We start from the raw sequence: 20,237 nt of genomic DNA on the forward strand, positions 1-20,237 counted from the left end.
TCTAACACGGATCTTCATGTGTGTGCGTTCGTGCATGCGTGCGTGAATATTGGAATCACTCGGGGACTGACATGTCCAAGGCATCATGCTAGAGTCCTTGGCCACCCTGGTGTGATGTTTCAACCAAAAACAGTTTCACAATATAATAATATGACAAGTACGTATGAATAAAAAATCATGTAACAGTTTATTAAGTACTATTCTGTATTTAAGAATATATTTGTATAAATGTAAACAAAAGAATTTGTGTTGGCATCACTTCATCTACCACAACTGAAAATACTGAAATGTTCTATTTAAAATCAAATGAAAGTCTAGCAAAGCTTTGTTTAGTCAATGATGATGATCAGCATATCTCTCAATTCTCCTCGTGCTTGCCGTCCTCCTTGATCTGACATGGAGTAAAACTGGCTGTCCAATACAATCAACACTTTAGATCTTAATAAACACCCCCAATTAACAAACAAATCCAGTCAGCATTGATATTCAAATATGTAATGTACAATAAAACAAATACTGATGTGCCTTAACATAAAATCTCACATTAAAATCCTCATGAATTTAACCAAATATGATGTCATAAGGAGAGCCGTCATGTCAAAGTTCAGCTTCCTCTGGGACATGTGAGGCTTCAGTTGAGTCTATGACAAGTAAACACACTGAGCCACTAAAAACAACATGATTCTGTTTTGTCGTGTTATCACAGTCGCTTTGAACAACAAACTAGAATGTAACAGTATAAAAACTATGAACCACACAATATTGCAGTCTCTCATCTCACAACAAAACGTGTCAAGTTTCTGAAGTAGCAATACATTTTTTCTATTATATATAACCTGTCACATGTGAGCTTAAAATCAACTTGTGCTAACAATTTTAAACCCCAATAGTTGAGGATGGACCAAACGATGTGAGCGTTTACCACGAGTGAGAGCACACCACACGAGGTGAGAATGGACTCACTATGGTCCTTCAGGGACTTTCTGTGCGGAGTACATGACATCTGTCCTGACCGCGTACTTCCGTCCCTCCTCCAGGGTGGAGCCTTCATGTAGGATGTCGTGTTGGAATACCAGGACCGAACCTATGGTGAGACAGAGACCGAGAGACATTATCAACCTGACTCTGGAGAGACCTTATCAACCAGGGCCCCATTCTTAGCGCTACGATTGTTGCAAGTCGGTGACAAAGAACGGGAGTTATTAGGGCTGGGACGAGTCCACATTTACTACCCGGGTACCCACCCCCCTATTACCTGACTCTACCTGGGTACCCAATGTAGGGCTCCGGAGATGTCTCAAAATGTCAAACTGGGAACAGTTTTAGCATAACCCTGGCAAACGTATTTAGATACACGTATTAAACAATCTGGTCATCATGGTCATTCATACACTGAATTTGATTTAAGTTATATCTTTATTCAACCATATGAAAAATCAGAAGGAATGGGTGCACCATCAGAAAGAAATGCGAACATTAATGACTTGTAGTGTAACTATAGAGTTCGAGATAATTTGTGTCATTAAACAATATGTCCAGTGACTAACCACGGGTCCGGGTAGTCCTGTGGGTACCCGGGTCCTACTCAGTACCCACCCGACCCGGGTACCTGAGTTACCCGTCCCAGCCCTAGGAGTTATGATCTACTTTGTTAAGATTACCTTGTGGAACGGGGCTCGGAAGCTACTGCCGAATATTGGATACAAGGATACAGCTTTTTGGAAAAGTAGTTAAATATTTTGTGATGGTATGTCAACATACAAGTGCTAGTTGAGGGCAAATGTTGAGAAATCATGCTGAAACATCGTAGGTAAAACATAGACTTAACAGTAGACTGTCCATAACAAGAGGCGGGCGGGTAGCCTAGTGGGTAAAGCGTTCGCTCGTCACGCCGAAGACCCGGGTTCGATTCCCAACATGGGTACAATGTGTGAAGCCCATTTCTAGTGTCCCCCTGCCGTGATATTGCTAGAATATTGCTAAAAGCGGCGTAAAACCATACTTACTCACTCACTGGTATATAACAAGTTGGTGGTTGAAGGCCCCACATCCAACTTGCTACTTTGTCAGAGTCTGATACAAATACAAATATATCAAATACAGCAAGTCTATAATGTTTGGCAAGTCTAGATTACTGAAGTATCTGAAAATGAAGAGAGTCTCTGGGCTCCTTTTTATTAAATATATTTTAACACATGTTTTCTTCTGTACAATATGTCAATTTCAGAGATTAGATGTAAGTCTAAGAGACTGTGAACAGCTCTACCTGTTTTGGGTACCACTGGGATGATGGTGTCTGTGCTGTACCCGAAGAACGTTGTGCTTCCCCCAACAAAACCCTGAAACAAAACGCTTGAAATGATGATTCCAGGGAATATATAGACTTCCTGAGATAACTGTACACTCTCAGAGTGGTCAACCTCTGACATATCTATCACAGAAGGGGACCTGGCGGCAGTAGCCATGAAACATGGGTGTTATATCTAGCATGTCATAGAACATGGCGTTAAAACAAGGCAGGACTGTATTAAACTAATTAGGATAATGGTAATACCAAACAAAATGTTTTCTCAGCATATCGAACAAATTTTATACCACTGCACATCATCCCATGAAACTTTAACCCTGAACTCATCCAGATACATCTCTAACCCTGTCCATTGTGCCACCTCCGCGGTTTCTGTCCTTACCACAACACCACACCCCAGGTACAGCTGTACAGTGATGTAGCACCTCACCAGTCAGGTACAGCTGTACAGTGATGTAGCCACCTCACCAGTCAGGTACAGCTGTACAGTGATGTAGCCACCCCAACTCATTCAGGTACAGCTGTACAGGAGTGTAGCCACCTCACCTCATTCAGGTACAGCTGTACAGGGGTGTAGCCACCCCACCTCATTCAGGTACAGCTGTACAGTGATGTAGCACCTCACCAGTCAGGTACAGCTGTACAGTGATGTAGCCACCTCACCAGTCAGGTACAGCTGTACAATGATGTAGCCACCTCACCAGTCAGGTACAGCTGTACAGTGATGTAGCCACCTCACCAGTCAGGTACAGCTGTACAGTGATGTAGCCACCTCACCAGTCAGGTACAGCTGTACAGGGGTGTAGCCACCCCACCTCATTCAGGTACAGCTGTACAGTGATGTAGCACCTCACCAGTCAGGTACAGCTGTACAGTCATGTAGCCACCTCACCTCATTCAGGTACAGCTGTACAGTGATGTAGCCACCTCACCAGTCAGGTACAGCTGTACAGTCATGTAGCCACCTCACCTCATTCAGGTACAGCTGTACAGTGATGTAGCCACCTCACCAGTCAGGTACAGCTGTACAGTGATGTAGCCAACCCACCAGTCAGGTACAGCTGTACAGGGGTGTAGCCACGTACTTCATTCAGGTACAGCTGTACAGTGATGTAGCCACCTCACCAGTCAGGTACAGCTGTACAGTGATGTAGCCACCTCACCTCATTCAGGTACAGCTGTACAGTGATGTAGCCACCTCACCAGTCAGGTACAGCTGTACAGTGATGTAGCCAACCCACCAGTCAGGTACAGCTGTACAGGGGTGTAGCCACGTACTTCATTCAGGTACAGCTGTACAGTGATGTAGCCACCTCACCAGTCAGGTACAGCTGTACAGTGATGTAGCCACCTCACCAGTCAGGTACAGCTGTACAGTGATGTAGCCACCTCACCAGTCAGGTACAGCTGTACAGTGATGTAGCCACCTCACCAGTCAGGTACAGCTGTACAGTGATGTAGCCACCTCACCAGTCAGGTACAACTGTACAGTGATGTAGCCACCCCACCTCAATCAGGTACAGCTGTACAGTGATGTAGCCACCTCACCTCATTCAGGTACAGCTGTACAATGGTGTAACCACCCCACCTCATCCAGGTACAGCTGTACAGTGATGTAGCCACCCCACCTCATTCAGGTACAGCTGTACAGTGATGTAGCCACCCTACCTCATTCAGGTACACCTGTACAGTGATGTAGCCACCCCACCTCATTCAGGTACAGCTGTACAGTGATGTAGCCACCCTACCTTATTCAGGTACAGCTGTACTGTGATGTTGCCACCTCACCTCATTCAGGTACAGCTGTACAGTGATGTAGCCACCCCACCTCATTCAGGTACAGCTGTACAGTGATGAAGCCACCCTACCTCATTCAGGTACAGCTGTACAGTGATGAAGCCACCCTACCTCATTCAGGTACAGCTGTACAGTGATGTAGCCACCTCACCTCATTCAGGTACAGCTGTACAGTGATGTAGCCACTTCACCTCATTCAGGTACAGCTGTACAGTGATGAAGCCACCCTACCTCATTCAGGTACAGCTGTACAGTGATGAAGCCACCCTACCTCATTCAGGTACAGCTGTACAGTGATGAAGCCACCCTACCTCATTCAGGTACAGCTGTACAGTGATGAAGCCACCCCACCTCATTCAGGTACAGCTGTACAGTGATGTAGCCACTTCACCTCATTCAGGTACAGCTGTACAGTGATGTAGCCACCTCACCTCATTCAGGTACAGCGGTACAGTGATGTAGCCACTTCACCTCATTCAGGTACAGCTGTACAGTGATGTAGCCACCTCACCTCATTCAGGTACAGCTGTACAGTGATGTAGCCACTTCACCTCATTCAAGTACAGCTGTACAGGGGTGTAGCCACCTCACCTCATTCAAGTACAGCTGTACAGGGGTGTAGCCACCTCACCTCATTCAAGTACAGCTGTACAGTGATGTTGCCACCTCACTCACCTCATTCAGGTACAGCTGTACAGTGATGTAGCCACCTCACCTCATTCAGGTACAGCTGTACAGTGATGTAGCCACCTCACCTCATTCAGGTACAGCTGTACAGTGATGTAGCCACCTCACCTCATTCAGGTACAGCTGTACAGTGATGTAGCCACCTCACCTCATTCAGGTACAGCTGTACAGTGATGTAGCCACCCTATCTCATTCAGGTACAGCTGTACAGTGATGTAGCCACCCACCTCATTCAAGTACAGCTGTACAGGGGTGTAGCCACCTCACCTCATTCAAGTACAGCTGTACAGTGATGTTGCCACCTCACCTCATTCAGGTACAGCTGTACAGTGATGTAGCCACCTCACCTCATTCAGGTACAGCTGTACAGTGATGTAGCCACCCTATCTCATTCAGGTACAGCTGTACAGTGATGTAGCCACCCACCTCATTCAAGTACAGCTGTACAGGGGTGTAGCCACCTCACCTCATTCAAGTACAGCTGTACAGTGATGTTGCCACCTCACCTCATTCAGGTACAGCTGTACAGTGATGTAGCCACGCCACCTCATTCAGGTACAGCTGTACAGTGATGTAGCCACCCTACCTCATTCAGGTACAGCTGTACAGTGATGTAGCCACCCTATCTCATTCAAGTACAGCTGTACAGGGGTGTAGCCACCTCACCTCATTCAGGTACAGCTGTACAGTGATGAAGCCACCCACATCATTCAGGTACAGCTGTACAGTGATGTAGCCACCCACATCATTCAGGTACAGCTGTACAGTGATGTAGCCACCCCATCTCATTCAAGTACAGCTGTACAGTGATGTAGCCACCCTATCTCATTCAAGTACAGCTGTACAGTGATGTAGCCACCCTATCTCATTCAAGTACAGCTGTACAGGGGTGTAGCCACCTCACCTCATTCAAGTACAGCTGCTTCTTTGTTTGTTTATTTACAAGGTAGATATTTTCACACTGACATCTCCCCCAGCAGTCAGCAATATTCCACCTATAAGACGGTGGCCTGTAAATAATCAAGTCCGGACCAGACAATCCAGTGATTGATATCCTGAGCATCGATCAATGCAACTGGGATATGATGACATCTTCACGATGATGAGCCTGACCACCCGATTCCATTACTTGCCTCTTACGAGAAACATAGTCGCCTTTTACAGCAATCATGGGTTGCCGAATGCCTATTCTCAGCTGGATCTGCACCGTTTCAGGTACACCTGTACAGTGATATAGTTGGCCCACCTCATTCAGGTACATCAGTACAGTGATATAGTTGGCCCACCTCATTCAGGTACATCAGTACAGTGATATAGTTGGCCCACCTTATTCAGGTACATCAGTACAGTGATATAGTTGGCCCACCTCATTCAGGTACATCAGTACAGTGATATAGTTGGCCCACCTCATTCAGGTACATCAGTACAGTGATATAGTTGGCCCACCTCATTCAGGTACATCAGTACAGTGATATAGTTGGCCCACCTTATTCAGGTACATCAGTACAGTGATATAGTTGGCCCACCTCATTCAGGTACATCAGTACAGTGATATAGTTGGCCCACCTCATTCAGGTACATCAGTACAGTGATATAGTTGGCCCACCTCATTCAGGTACATCAGTACAGTGATATAGTTGGCCCACCTCATTCAGGTACATCAGTACAGTGATATAGTTGGCCCACCTCATTCAGGTACATCAGTACAGTGATATAGTTGGCCCACCTCATTCAGGTACATCAGTACAGTGATATAGTTGGCCCACCTCATTCAGGTACATCAGTACAGTGATATAGTTGGCCCACCTCATTCAGGTACATCAGTACAGTGATATAGTTGGCCCACCTCATTCAGGTACATCAGTACAGTGATATAGTTGGCCCACCTCATTCAGGTACATCAGTACAGTGATATAGTTGGCCCACCTCATTCAGGTACATCAGTACAGTGATATAGTTGGCCCACCTCATTCAGGCACATCAGTACAGTGATATAGTTGGCCCACCTCATTCAGGTACATCAGTACAGTGATATAGTTGGCCCACCTCATTCAGGTACATCAGTACAGTGATATAGTTGGCCCACCTCATTCAGGTACATCAGTACAGTGATATAGTTGGCCCACCTCATTCAGGTACACCTGTACTGTGATATAGTTGGCCCACCTCATTCAGGTACACCTGTACTGTGATATAGTTGGCCCACCTCATTCAGGCACATCAGTACAGTGATATAGTTGGCCCACCTCATTCAGGCACATCAGTACAGTGATATAGTTGGCCCACCTCATTCAGGCACATCAGTACAGTGATATAGTTGGCCCACCTCATTCAGGTACACCTGTACTGTGATGAGGCTTCTTTCCCCGTTGTCTCTCCGATATTCGCCATCTTCGTGACGTTTGAAGTATTCTCCTGGGTTGTACCGGAGGAAGCGGAGTCTGCACAAACAGGTTACAGAGTACAGTATTCTACACCAGGAGACACAGACAGATTACAGAGTCCAGTATTGTACACCAGGAGACACAAACAGGTTACATAGTACAGTATTCTACACCAGGAGACACAGACAGATTACAGAGTACAGTATTCTACACCAGGTCACTCAAACAGATTACATAGTACAGTATTCTACACCAGGAGACACAGACAGATTACAGAGTACAGTATTCTACACCAGGAGACACAAACAGGTTACAGAGTAAAATATTCTACACCAGGAGACACAGACAGATTACAGACTCCAGTATTGTACACCAGGAGACACAAACAGGTTACATAGTACAGTATTCTACACCAGGAGACACAGACAGATTACAGAGTCCAGTATTGTACACCAGGAGACAAAAACAGGTTACATAGTACAGTATTCTACACCAGGAGACACAGACTGATTACAGAATCCAGTATTGTACACCATGAGACACAAACAGGTTACAGAGTAAAATATTCTACACCAGGAGACACAGACAGATTACATAGTACAGTATTGTACACCAGGAGACACAAACAGGTTACATAGTACAGTATTCTACACCAGGAGACACAGACAGATTACAGAGTCCAGTATTGTACACCAGGAGACAAAAACAGGTTACATAGTACAGTATTCTACACCAGGAGACACAGACTGATTACAGAATCCAGTATTGTACACCATGAGACACAAACAGGTTACAGAGTAAAATATTCTACACCAGGAGACACAGACAGATTACAGAGTCCAGTATTGTACACCAGGAGACACAAACAGGTTACATAGTACAGTATTCTACACCAGGAGACACAGACAGATTACATAGTACAGTATTGTACACCAGGAGACACAAACAGGTTACATAGTACAGTATTCTACACCAGGAGACACAGACAGATTACAGAGTCCAGTATTGTACACCAGGAGACAAAAACAGGTTACATAGTACAGTATTCTACACCAGGAGACACAGACTGATTACAGAATCCAGTATTGTACACCATGAGACACAAACAGGTTACAGAGTAAAATATTCTACACCAGGAGACACAGACAGATTACAGAGTCCAGTATTGTACACCAGGAGACACAAACAGGTTACATAGTACAGTATTCTACACCAGGAGACACAGGCAGATTACAGAGTCAAGTATTGTACACCAGGAGACACAAACAGGTTACATAGTACAGTATTCTACACCAGGAGACACAGACAGATTACAGAGTCCAGTATTGTACACCAGGAGACACAAACAGATTACAGAGTCCGGTATTGTACACCAGGAGACACAAACAGGTTACATAGTACAGTATTCTACACCAGGAGACACAGACAGATTACAGAGTCCAGTATTGTGCACCAGGTCACTCAAACAGATTACATAGTACAGTATTCTACACCAGGAGACACAAACAGGTTACATAGTACAGTATTCTACACCAGGTCACTCAAACAGGTTACAGGGTACAGTATTGTACACCAGGTCACTCAAACAGATTACAGAGTACAGTATTGTACACCAGGAGACACAGACAGATTACAGAGTCCAGTATTGTACACTAGGAGACACAAACAGGTTACAGAGTACAGTATTCTACACCAGGAGACACAAACAGGTTACAGAGTAGAGTATTCTACACCAGGAGACACAGACAGATTACAGAGTACAGTATTCTACACCAGGAGACACAGACAGATTACAGAGTCCAGTATTCTAGACCAGGAGATACAAACAGGTTACAGAGTACAGTATTCTACACCAGGAGACACAAACAGGTTACAGAGTAAAATATTCTACACCAGGAGACACAGACAGATTACAGACTCCAGTATTGTACACCAGGAGACACAAACAGGTTACAGAGTACAGTATTCTACACCAGGAGACACAAACAGGTTACAAAGTACAGTATTCTACACCAGGAGACACAAACAGGTTACAGAGTAAAATATTCTACACCAGGAGACACAGACAGATTACAGACTCCAGTATTGTACACCAGGAGACACAAACAGGTTACAGAGTACAGTATTGTACACCAGGAGACACAAACACGTTACAGAGTACAGTATTCTACACCAGCAGACACCAACAGGTTACAGAATACAGTATTGTACACTCACATGTGGTTTTGATTAAATGTTCAGGTTTATTAATCAAATGTACATTAAACTGAACTGAGTAATCAGTTGTTTATCTCCGGAGTGATTAGGAAAAACTCACGTAAAGCTTCAACAGCTAACTATATTACCTTTCATTTAAACCCATGACTCTTCTCTGCTGGAATACTTCGGGTACAAAGGTTTTAATCCTGTCCCAGATTTTGTTGGCCTCTTCTTCTGAGTCCCAGATATGTCGTGAACTGTTTCTGATGTCTGTCCTTGTCACCCTGGAGAGAGAAAAATGACAGTTACCTCCCCTGAGTCACAGGTTACCTCCCCTGAATCACATGCATATGTTAGATATCTTCACATACACAAACTACCTCTCTGGTGCACAGATTCAGCGTATAGGGTCTATAAACCACCCCTAAGGAAAAATGACACAGAGTTGTCTCCCCTGACAACTCTTTCTGGCATGAATATTCGAAACAAAACATGACAAATGATAAATATGACACTCCAAAAAGGTATTTTACATCAGGGAACTTCTACACGAACAGACCCAAGAGAAAGGACAAGAAGTGAAGAATATTATTTAACATCTACCGAACATATTATCAAACAGGTTTTATGTCCTTGAGAGGCATTTAGAAGGTGGAACAGTAATGTGTTTATGGGTATCTATTATCTAGCAAAAACAAAACATAGTTAAGATTTTAAGATAGGAAAAATACTTAAATATTTACATTGAGTAGAAGTGACAAGAGATAGCTGTGTACTGGACCATTATTGCTTTGTTTGGCTGTTTATCTAAGCCTTAACTTCACGTACAGCCATAATATGTTATAAAACATATACAAATGTACAAGTTTAAAATTCACCGCATCCATAAAGCACTAGATACACATTTCCATCAGTCATTCATTAATACACGACAGCAAGACAGCATGTGATAGAGGGTTTTCATTTGACATTAGAGAGATGTATTTCTGTACATTAGTTAAACAAGTAAAATATTCAACAACAGTCACAACAGTATAATTTTTCTCAGCACAAAAAATAGCTAGCAGACAATCATACATTTGACACGTTTAGTAGTTATTTTCACTCGAACATATTATCTCCCCTTATTCACTTAACATTTCCACCAGAATGTTGTTTGTTTGGTTGTTGTTTAACGCCGCACTCAGCAATATTACAGCTATATGACAAGGATCTGTAAATAATCAAGTCTGGACCAGACAATCCAGTGACTGACATCATGAGCATCAATCCACGCAATTGGGATACGATGACATGCATCTACCAAATCAGCGAGCCTGATCGCCCGATCCTGTTAGTTGCCTCTTACGACAAGCATAGTCACTTTTTACGGCAAGCATGGGTTGCTGAAGACCTATTCTACCCCGGATCTTTACGGCAAGCAGGGGTTGCTGAAGACCTATTCCACCCCGGATCTTTACGGCAAGCATGGGTTGCTGATAACCTATTCTACCCCGGATCTTTATGGCAAGCATGGGTTGCTGAAGACCTATTCCACCCCGGATCTTCACAGCAAGTATGGGTTGCTGAAGACCTATTCTACCCCAGATCTTTACGGCAAGCATGGGTTGCTGAAGACCTATTCCACCCCGGATCTTCAAAGCAAGCATGGGTTGCTGAAGACCTGTTCCACCCCAGATCTTTACGGAAAGCATGGGTTGCTGAAGACCTATTCCACCCCGGATCTCCACAGCAAGCAGGGGTTGCTGAAGACCTATTCTACCCCGGATCTCCACAGCAAGCAGGGGTTGCTGAAGACCTATTCTACCCCGGATCTTCACAGCAAGCAGGGGTTGCTGAAGACCTATTCTACCCCGGATCTCTACAGCAAGCAGGGGTTGCTGATGACTTATTCTACCCCGGATCTTCACAGCAAGCAGGGGTTGCTGAAGACCTATTCTTCCCCGGATCTTCACAGCAAGCAGGGGTTGCTGAAGACCTATTCTACCCCGGATCTCCACAGCAAGCAGGGGTTGCTGAAGACCTATTCCACCCCGGATCTCCACAGACTCCCAGGAAGCTGTGTGTTAACCAACGTACTGTCCAATCCCTGTGTTGACCTGGGCCAGCTCGTACCCCTTCCTCTCCGTCTCCGCGATGTACCACTCACACTCCTGCAAAAACAACAAACACGAGGAGTACATACACACCCAGCCCAATGTACAAGTTAGGCCTTCCAGTATTTAGTTTACAGATTCATATTGTAAAACCACACATTTCATGGTAAGAACAAGCATCAAAATACAAATTCATCTACTATTACGAGAACATCTCTTCTCAGATATGATTGATATCGTCATGTCACTTTTGATTTACAGCTGATATCATTACATCAGTAATATCACTGATATCATCACAACATAACTTCTCAGTTATCATTGATATGACAACATCAATTGCTACTCGCACATCACTAACTTCATCACAACATCACCAGTTTCATCACAACATCACTAATTTCATCACAACATCACCAGTTTCATCACAACATCACTAATTTCATCACAACATCACTAGTTTCATCACAACATCACTATTTCATCACATCACTAGTTTCATCACATCACTAATTTCATCACAACATCACCAGTTCCATCACAACATCACCAGTTTCATCACAACATCACTAATTTCATCACAACATCACTAGTTTCATCACAACATCACTAATTTCATCACAACATCACTAATTTCATTACAACACTACTAATTTCATCACAACATCACTAGTTTCATCACAACATCACTAATTTCATCACAACATCGCTAGACTGTGAAGACCAGGGTTAGAATAGGTCTTCAAAAACATGCTTGTCGTAAGAGGCGACAAACAGGAGCGGGTGGTCAGACTCGCTGACTCCAATTGCGTGGATCGATGCTTGTGATATCAATCATTTGTCTGTCTGGTCCAGACTCGATTTTTTACAGGCCACCGTCTGGAGTATTGCTGAGGGCAGTGTTAAACAACAAACAAACACAACATCACTAAGCTATCATCACATCATATATATGACTATTACATCATCACATTCTAGACACCCTACCTCTGGTGTGAGGACATTTTCCAGGACAAACGCAAGTTTGTGCTTTGAGTCTTCTGGAAGATCGACTTTCTTGTACACAATCTCTGGCTTGTCACTCATCCTGATCTGGATATAGAAAAAAAATATAATTAAGGACCTTGTAAATTTTCTATATACTTTCTTCTGTTGTTCCTGACAATTTAAAGGCAGCGAGTTTGATTGGGATCAGGATTGACACGACTCTGACGTCATATCTTTTGCGTCACAATAAGCGTTATGTCATCATAACGGTGATGTGCGATGTCAATCTCATTAAAATCAGACCTTAGTTCTCGCTACCGGTAAACAAAGATCTGAAGACATCCCATTAGGGGTCACGTCAGAACGACCTTTCATCCGACCAATCAGTACGTCGCTTACCAGATTATGAAAGTGACAGTCGAATGTGATTTCTAGTTATGCAATCTCGAAAACTTTAACATGGTGCATTCCTGACGATAGTTACGGGTTTAACGACTGAATCCTTACAATCTAGACCATCTAGTAGCCATTCAAGAATGTTTTTTTGTTCAGGTTTCAAATTTGTAATCGAGAATTTGTCAAAATATGCTTTGAAGCGTAGTCGCCAATTTGAAATTTGTGCCGTAAAGCACAAGAAAGCTGCCTTCTGATTGGTCATTCCATTGGTCGGTCAAAGTTCGCGCAAGGTCACCCGTAATGGGATGTCCTCAGGTCTTTGTTTAGCAGACGCGAGAAAAAAGATCTGATCTTAATGAGATTGGTGCGACGTAGAACTAAAGCTTTATGAAGCTTGTTTAGTTTTCTTTAGGGGTGCCCAGCTGATGTTAGCTTGCTGTGCCTATATGCCTTCAATGCCTGTCATACCTGTGAGTGCAGTATTATGGTGTTAACAAACTGTTTGAGCATGTACAGCGCCATATTTTGTTTCCAGGCTGTTGTTGGTGATTCTATAATTCAGATCAACAACACTCCCAAAACACTGAACCGCTTCACTCAATATATTTCCAAACACCAAGGAGTGCATGTTTTATTTAGTCATGGTAGAATGGAGATATACATACTGTGTTTTCAATGTAGTGCAAGGTTACCTGAAGATTTAACCGCGCTAAATTTAACACTGCACATTCGGTTCCAAATTCAGTTTTGCACAGTTAATTCTACAGGTAACCTTACTCTACATTGAAAACACAGTATGTATATCTCCTAATAGTCTCGCTTGTAAAGATAAAAACATATCGAAGGCCAAGTAAAACCAAGATGGAATAGAGCATACACAACCAATCACAACCTATTTATGAAAGAAGTAAGAAATGTAGCTATAAACACATCGATACAAAAATATCCCCTAAACTTCCACTATAAACAACATGCTAAAAAGTTCCAAATTAAAAACCAAAAGAAAAAATAAACACACACAAGAAACAACGTTATTGCTGAAGATTGGATTACCCGTATGGTTCCGCTGCTGCTGCGACTTGCTGTCCTAAAAGGTTAACACTAAAACTCATCTGTGTGTGTAGACATGTAATAAATATATAATAAATAGAACATTATGTTCGTGTCCATGTCATACTAAGTTTACGTCACTTGTGGATAAATTCTGGTATTTCTCTAGCGAGACCAGAATTAAGACACTCTTGTTGTAAACAAGAACACTCGTATAATATCCTTGCTAACATCCTGGTATAGATCTGCAGTTGAAGACTTAGGTACAGGGCTTGGAAGTGTAACAATAAGTTTTACACAGTCGGTGATAGGACAACTCATGTGGTGTTATACGTAACACAAAGCAAACAAATTCTACATATTCATTGAAACTTGTCTATTCCGATTAATGTTTAATGTTTCAAATTATTTATTTTCACTTGGTACGGAGTTGCTTTTTTGTGTACGAGTCATCCAGTTGATTAGGAACAAGTGGGTACAGGTTGTCCAACACTTGGGTACGAGTCCGCCCAAACAGTTTGGGTAAGGATTGTCCGTGCAGTCACCGCCCAGCTAACACGAAAATGTTATAAAAAAACATCCTTAAAACAGTGTACCAATCTTTCCGGGAATGTTTTAAAAAATGTTTTCTTCACGTGACTTTGTATGGTTCCAGACATGTTTTAAAAACATTTTCCGGAAACATTTGGTTATAACGTTTCAAAAATGTTTTTGTAAACGTTTTATTCATGTGATATTGTATGGTTCCAGAAACGTTTTAGAAACATTTTCTGTGAACATATGATCATAACGTTTCTAACATGTTTACATTTAAGGAACGTTTTCTGTGAACATTTGGTTATAACGTTTCTAAAATGTTTTGTAAAGAAACAAGGGTGTTGGAAAGGCAGTTATGCTGCCAATGTTCAAAACGTACAACACCCACTCACTGGTAACAAGATACAAATGATGAGGACAACTAGTCAGAGACTGTAAACCCTTCAGCCATGATGTCTTCAACATTCAGTCAACAAAGAGCTTCAACACTCAGTTCTGTGGACATTTTAATATTTTTAGAAACCTTTACATCTTTCTAAATTATTGATTGTCAGAATCTTCTTTCATTGGTCCACTTGATCCACTTTTCTGAAACAAAAACACATTCTGAATAAATCTGAAGCAGTCATTAATATATATACAGTATAGATACATCCAACTGAAGAGACAATATTCCATTTAAGATAACGTTTTATCTTTATCGTTTTATTCTAACAATATGTTTGCAGGTGTTTGGTGGAAACATATTTTAATATTCATTTAGAGACAGATAAAGTCTTGTGGTAACTATAATAGTATAACAGTATCACGCATCATATTGAATACAAATGTGTGGTATAGATTTTCCGCATATGCACAATGAATGTTTCACTGCGATCACTGCGTATTGTGTACGTTGGTGTCTGGTGCAGTTGTTAGGCTTTCAGGAATGTTATTGCCTAATCCCCTCTGCCACAAAGGCTTCCACAAAAATGATAATCTGACATCTGGTAGTCTTGGGGCACGTTGCAAGCCACGAATCACTTAGAGAAAGCAAATTAATTGCTGCAACAGGTCGAAGCGCATGCGCACTCTTCCAAAATGGCAGCGCAACTACCGTTTGGTTGTCTTGACATAGAAGAACATAACGAAAGAGACTTGATGAAAGCTGATGAAATTTATGACTACTTTGATGATGTGGAGCAGACTGAGGATGATGGGGTGTTAGCTACCTTTGCTCATTTCCTCGTAAATCCAGTCCGCTGTCAAAGTCAGATGCCATTTTGGTTTGAGACCGAAGCGACCTCAGCCAGCGATTGTTTCACTTGCAAGCGGCTAAACGTTAGCACACTGTTGTAAGGTGAATCACAGCTTGCAAGCGATTCGCACTTTGCAAAGCACCCCTAGATCATGTTTTTTGTGTACCCCTCTGACAAGTGTAAATTGGCACGGCTCCAATGGCCGATGGCAATGAATACACAATGCCATTGAGACACTGTTTAGAAACGCTGATACTGGTTTTGAAAATGAACTTACCCCCTTCGACGATCCAGCTCTTGCTGCACAATGTCACTTGCATGTAGAGTAAACTTGAACTGATGATGGCGAGTGCCAAATATGACATAATAGTGTGATGTCATTCTGAAGTCATTTCACGAAACAAATGTCAATTTGTCATGACATTTTTTCAATTGTTTTTCGAAATGCTTTTTTAAATTTTTGTGGTAATTTTCAAAAACGTTTTAAGACATTTTAATAACTGGTCATGAAAAATAATTAAATGTGAGAGAATGCATCTTTGACCATAGATCTATATTTATTCACTTCTCAACGTTGTCTCTCTCACGCCCTGCAAATTATGCGCGACTAAATGTAACTGCGTGTGACACTATTTGTGATCAGCAACAAACAAATCATGTGAAGTTTTGTCTTACTCATATCTGCTATATTTTCTTTAGAAATTTAGTCTACAGATTTAACTGTAACTGTTGTGAAAATGTTCTGTTACTGTATTACCAATACACAGCATTATGAAAACAGAGTGTGCCAGCTGGCGAACTTGTATCCAACTATAGGCTGTTTGGGTCCTTATCAGTACTCACATGGCGATTATACTCATGAAATTTTTTTCCAGCATAACATTTCTGCAATGTGTTTAAAACATTGCAATAACATTTTATAAAAAAGTATCTCCTATGTTGTGGCATGATGTTCTTGAAAAACATTTTAAAAACATGTTAATAACATTTTGAATAATTATGAAACATTTACACCTTATTCGGATGATTTTACATATGTGTACACAGTGTATTTAAAACATGATGATAACATTTCATTAAATATGTTCCGGCAAAACATTTCTGCAACATGTTGAAAACACTGTAATAACATGCTATGATTGGTTGGTTGGTTGGTTGTTTAACGCCGCACTGAGCAGTATGACAGCTATGTGACTGCAGTCTGTAAATAATCTAGTCTGGACCAGACAATCAAGTGATTAATATCATGAACCTCAATCCACACAATGTGGGATCGATGACATGCATCAACCAAGTCAGCGAGCCTGACCACCCGATCCCGTTAGTCGCCTCTTACGAAGCGTAGTTGCCTTTTATGGCAAGCATGGGTTTCTGAAGACCTATTCTACCCCGGATCTTCACGGGTCTATATAACATGTTATGATATAGTTTTGCCTATGTTATAGCATGATGTTCTTGAATAACATTTTGAAAACATTTCAATAACATTTTGAATAGTTCTAAAACATTTCTAAAAACGTTGATAAAATGTTTTGACGAAAATGTTTTTGAAAAAAATACAATGAAACCTTTTGAAAATGTTTTGAAAATGTTATGTGTTAGCTGGTCGTCTCACTATACATCACCAAACAGTCAAACGGGCGCGGAACCTCCAATGTTGACAAGTCAGGACGCGAAACTTGACATTATATCTCAACCCGGGGATTGTGTCATGCCTGTCATGTCTGTGTCAATTTCCCACAGAACATACAAACACATACTCACCAATTGTGTGTCACTGCCTCCTGAGACGGTAAAATTCGTCCACAGTCAATTTGTGCCGTCTTACTTCCTAGTTTCCGAGGAAATCCCCAAACCTATTTTTAGTATCATACGCACAAAATATTTTAGGCCATTTGATTGGTCCATGCGGCCGGCAGCCAGCCAATCTCCGGCGCAGTTGTGACTATGACTCATCATAACAAGGAACTCCGGGTAGGAGAGTCGCAGCCAGCCAGCCAGCATAGTATTATGCTGAGTCACTACTTCGTTGGAGTGTATTATAAAATCCTCCAGATCCTCCACTTGGTGTCGCTGCACTTGTTCCGCTTTCAAATCAAAGGACAGCTAAACCAGTTTACCGTAACGTCAAGGTGAAGGTTGTTTAAACCGGTCGTTCCAGTCTGTCCCAATCTGTCGCAGAAACGAACGGGAACCAGTCTAGGTATAAAACGTCACAGGAAGGATGCGAAGCAAATAATAATATATATCTATTTTTGAAACAAAAAAGGACATTATTACGTCGAAACACAAATTGATGAATATTTTTCGGTTGCGAGTGATAATATGAATAATAGTATTTTGGGGAGGGACTGCAGACATACGTTGTTCGGAACGTGACACGAACAGACGATGACAGATAAAGTGTTTTGGTGTTTGCCGTCCTCAGAACTGATGCAGGTTGTACCTCGGCCACACCGTAGCCGGGTCAAAATAATGTATAAGTTCATAAACCTAACTTCATATCATTCAAATATTAAATCTTTCGCTTTTCTCAATGTCTGAAAATACGTATTTTATTTCAAATTAATTATTTTATCGATAAATTTGAAAAAGATTGACATGTTCCATACAGACCCCTTGTGAAATTTTTCCAATATCATTTCCTGAAATGGTTAAAGCGCAATTTAAAGACCTTTTAAAGCAAATAGTAAATAAATTGAAATAATAAGATCAACAAACATATTTATAAAAATGGTCAAACTAACATCTGAGTTACTATTTATTTTCGTACGATCGTGTAATGTAAGTCAAATGACATCTCAGCATTTGTCGCCTCGATTTTGAGGCTCGGACACGATGTTCAATGCCAAAATATATGTTGATGACAGATGAAGTGTTTCATGCATACTCGTGAACCTCCCCACCCCAGGCCGAGGGACGCTCATCATGCATACTCGTGAACCTCCCCACCCCAGGCCTAGGGACGCTCATCATGCATACTCGTGAACCTCCCCACCCCAGGCCGAGGGACGCTCATCATGCATACTCGTGAACCTCCCCACCCCAGGCCGAGGGACGCTCATCATGCATACTCGTGAACCTCCCACCACAGGCCGAGGGACGCTCATCATGCATACTCGTGAACCTCCCCACCCAAGGCCGAGGGACGCTCATCATGCATACTCGTGAACCTCCCCACCCCAGGCCCAGGGACGCTCATCATGCATACTCGTGAACCTCCCCTCCCCAGGCCGAGGGACGCTCATCATGCATACTCGTGAACCTCCCCACCCCAGGCCGAGGGACGCTCATCAGGCATACTCGTGAATCTCCCCACCCCAGGCAGATGGACGCTCATCAGGCATACTCGTGAACCTCCCACCACAGGCCGAGGGACGCTCATCATGCATACTCGTGAACCTCCCCACCCCAGGCCCAGGGACGCTCATCATGCATACTCGTAAACCTCCCCACCCCAGGCCGAGGGACGCTCATCATGCATATTCGTGAACCTCCCCACCCCAGGCCCAGGGACGCTCATCATGCATACTCGTGAACCTCCCCACCCCAGGCCGAGGGACGCTCATCATGCATACTCGTGAACCTCCCCACCCCAGGCCGAGGGACGCTCATCATGCATACTCGTGAACCTCCCCACCCCAGGCCCAGGGACGCTCATCATGCATACTCGTGAACCTCCCCACCCCAGGCAGATGGACGCTCATCATGCATACTCGTGAATCTCCCCACCCCAGGCAGATGGACGCTCATCAGGCATACTCGTGAACCTCCCCACCCCAGGCCCAGGGACGCTCATCATGCATACTCGTGAACCTCCCCACCCCAGGCCGAGGGACGCTCATCAGGCATACTCGTGAACCTCCCCACCCCAGGCCCAGGGACGCTCATCATGCATACTCGTAAACCTCCCCACCCCAGGCCGAGGGACGCTCATCATGCATACTCGTGAACCTCCCCACCCCAGGCCGAGGGACGCTCATCATGCATACTCGTGAACCTCCCCACCCCAGGACGAGGGACGCTCATCATGCATACTCGTGAACCTCCCCACCCCAGGCCGAGGGACGCTCATCATGCAGACTCGTGAACCTCCCCACCCCAGGCCCAGGGACGCTCATCATGCATACTCGTGAACCTCCCCACCCCAGGCAGATGGACGCTCATCATGCATACTCGTAAATCTCCCCACCCCAGGCAGATGGACGCTCATCAGGCATACTCGTGAACCTCCCCACCCCATGCCCAGGGACGCTCATCAGGCATACTCGTGAACCTCCCCACCCCAGGCCGAGGGACGCTCATCATGCATACTCGTGAACCTCCCCACCCCAGGCCGAGGGACGCTCATCATGCATACTCGTGAACCTCCCCACCCCAGGCAGATGGACGCTCATCAGGCATACTCGTGAACCTCCCCACCCCAGGCCCAGGGACGCTCATCAGGCATACTCGTGAACCTCCCCACCCCAGGCCCAGGGACGCTCATCATGCATACTCGTGAACCTCCCCACCCCAGGCCGAGGGACGCTCATCAGGCATACTCGTGAACCTCCCC

The 20,237-nt window shown here is 43.5% G+C and overlaps 1 protein-coding gene across 1 annotated transcript; it reads right to left on the reverse strand.

Annotated features, from left to right (window-relative positions):
- Positions 1–163: 163 nt before the first annotated feature.
- LOC139466810 (uncharacterized) lies at positions 164–17,674 on the reverse strand. Its single transcript, XM_071248506.1, has 7 exons — positions 17,444–17,674; positions 12,459–12,563; positions 11,455–11,528; positions 9,522–9,659; positions 7,119–7,233; positions 2,267–2,339; positions 164–1,084 (listed from the first exon to the last, which is right to left on the reverse strand). The coding sequence occupies exons 2-7, from the start codon at positions 12,555–12,557 to the stop codon at positions 963–965; spliced, it is 621 nt and encodes a 206-aa protein (XP_071104607.1). The 5' UTR covers positions 12,558–12,563; positions 17,444–17,674; the 3' UTR covers positions 164–962.
- Between the last annotated feature and the right edge of the window lie 2,563 nt (positions 17,675–20,237).

The sequence above is a fragment of the Haliotis cracherodii genome, unplaced genomic scaffold, assembly GCF_022045235.1.
Source record: "Haliotis cracherodii isolate W230 unplaced genomic scaffold, xgHalCrac1.p SCAF_19, whole genome shotgun sequence".
NCBI lineage: Eukaryota > Metazoa > Mollusca > Gastropoda > Lepetellida > Haliotidae > Haliotis > Haliotis cracherodii.

Bases quoted from the DNA above. Each gene is read 5' to 3' on its own strand.
- LOC139466810 (XM_071248506.1), bottom strand. From the start codon at position 12,557: ATGAGTGACAAGCCAGAGATTGTGTACAAGAAAGTCGATCTTCCAGAA. The intron at 11,529-12,458 runs GTAGGGTGTCTA...TTGTTTTTGCAG, and splicing joins AAAATGTCCTCACACCAGAG to GAGTGTGAGTGGTACATCGC. The intron at 9,660-11,454 runs GTACGTTGGTTA...TTCTCTCTCCAG, and splicing joins GTCAACACAGGGATTGGACA to GGTGACAAGGACAGACATCA.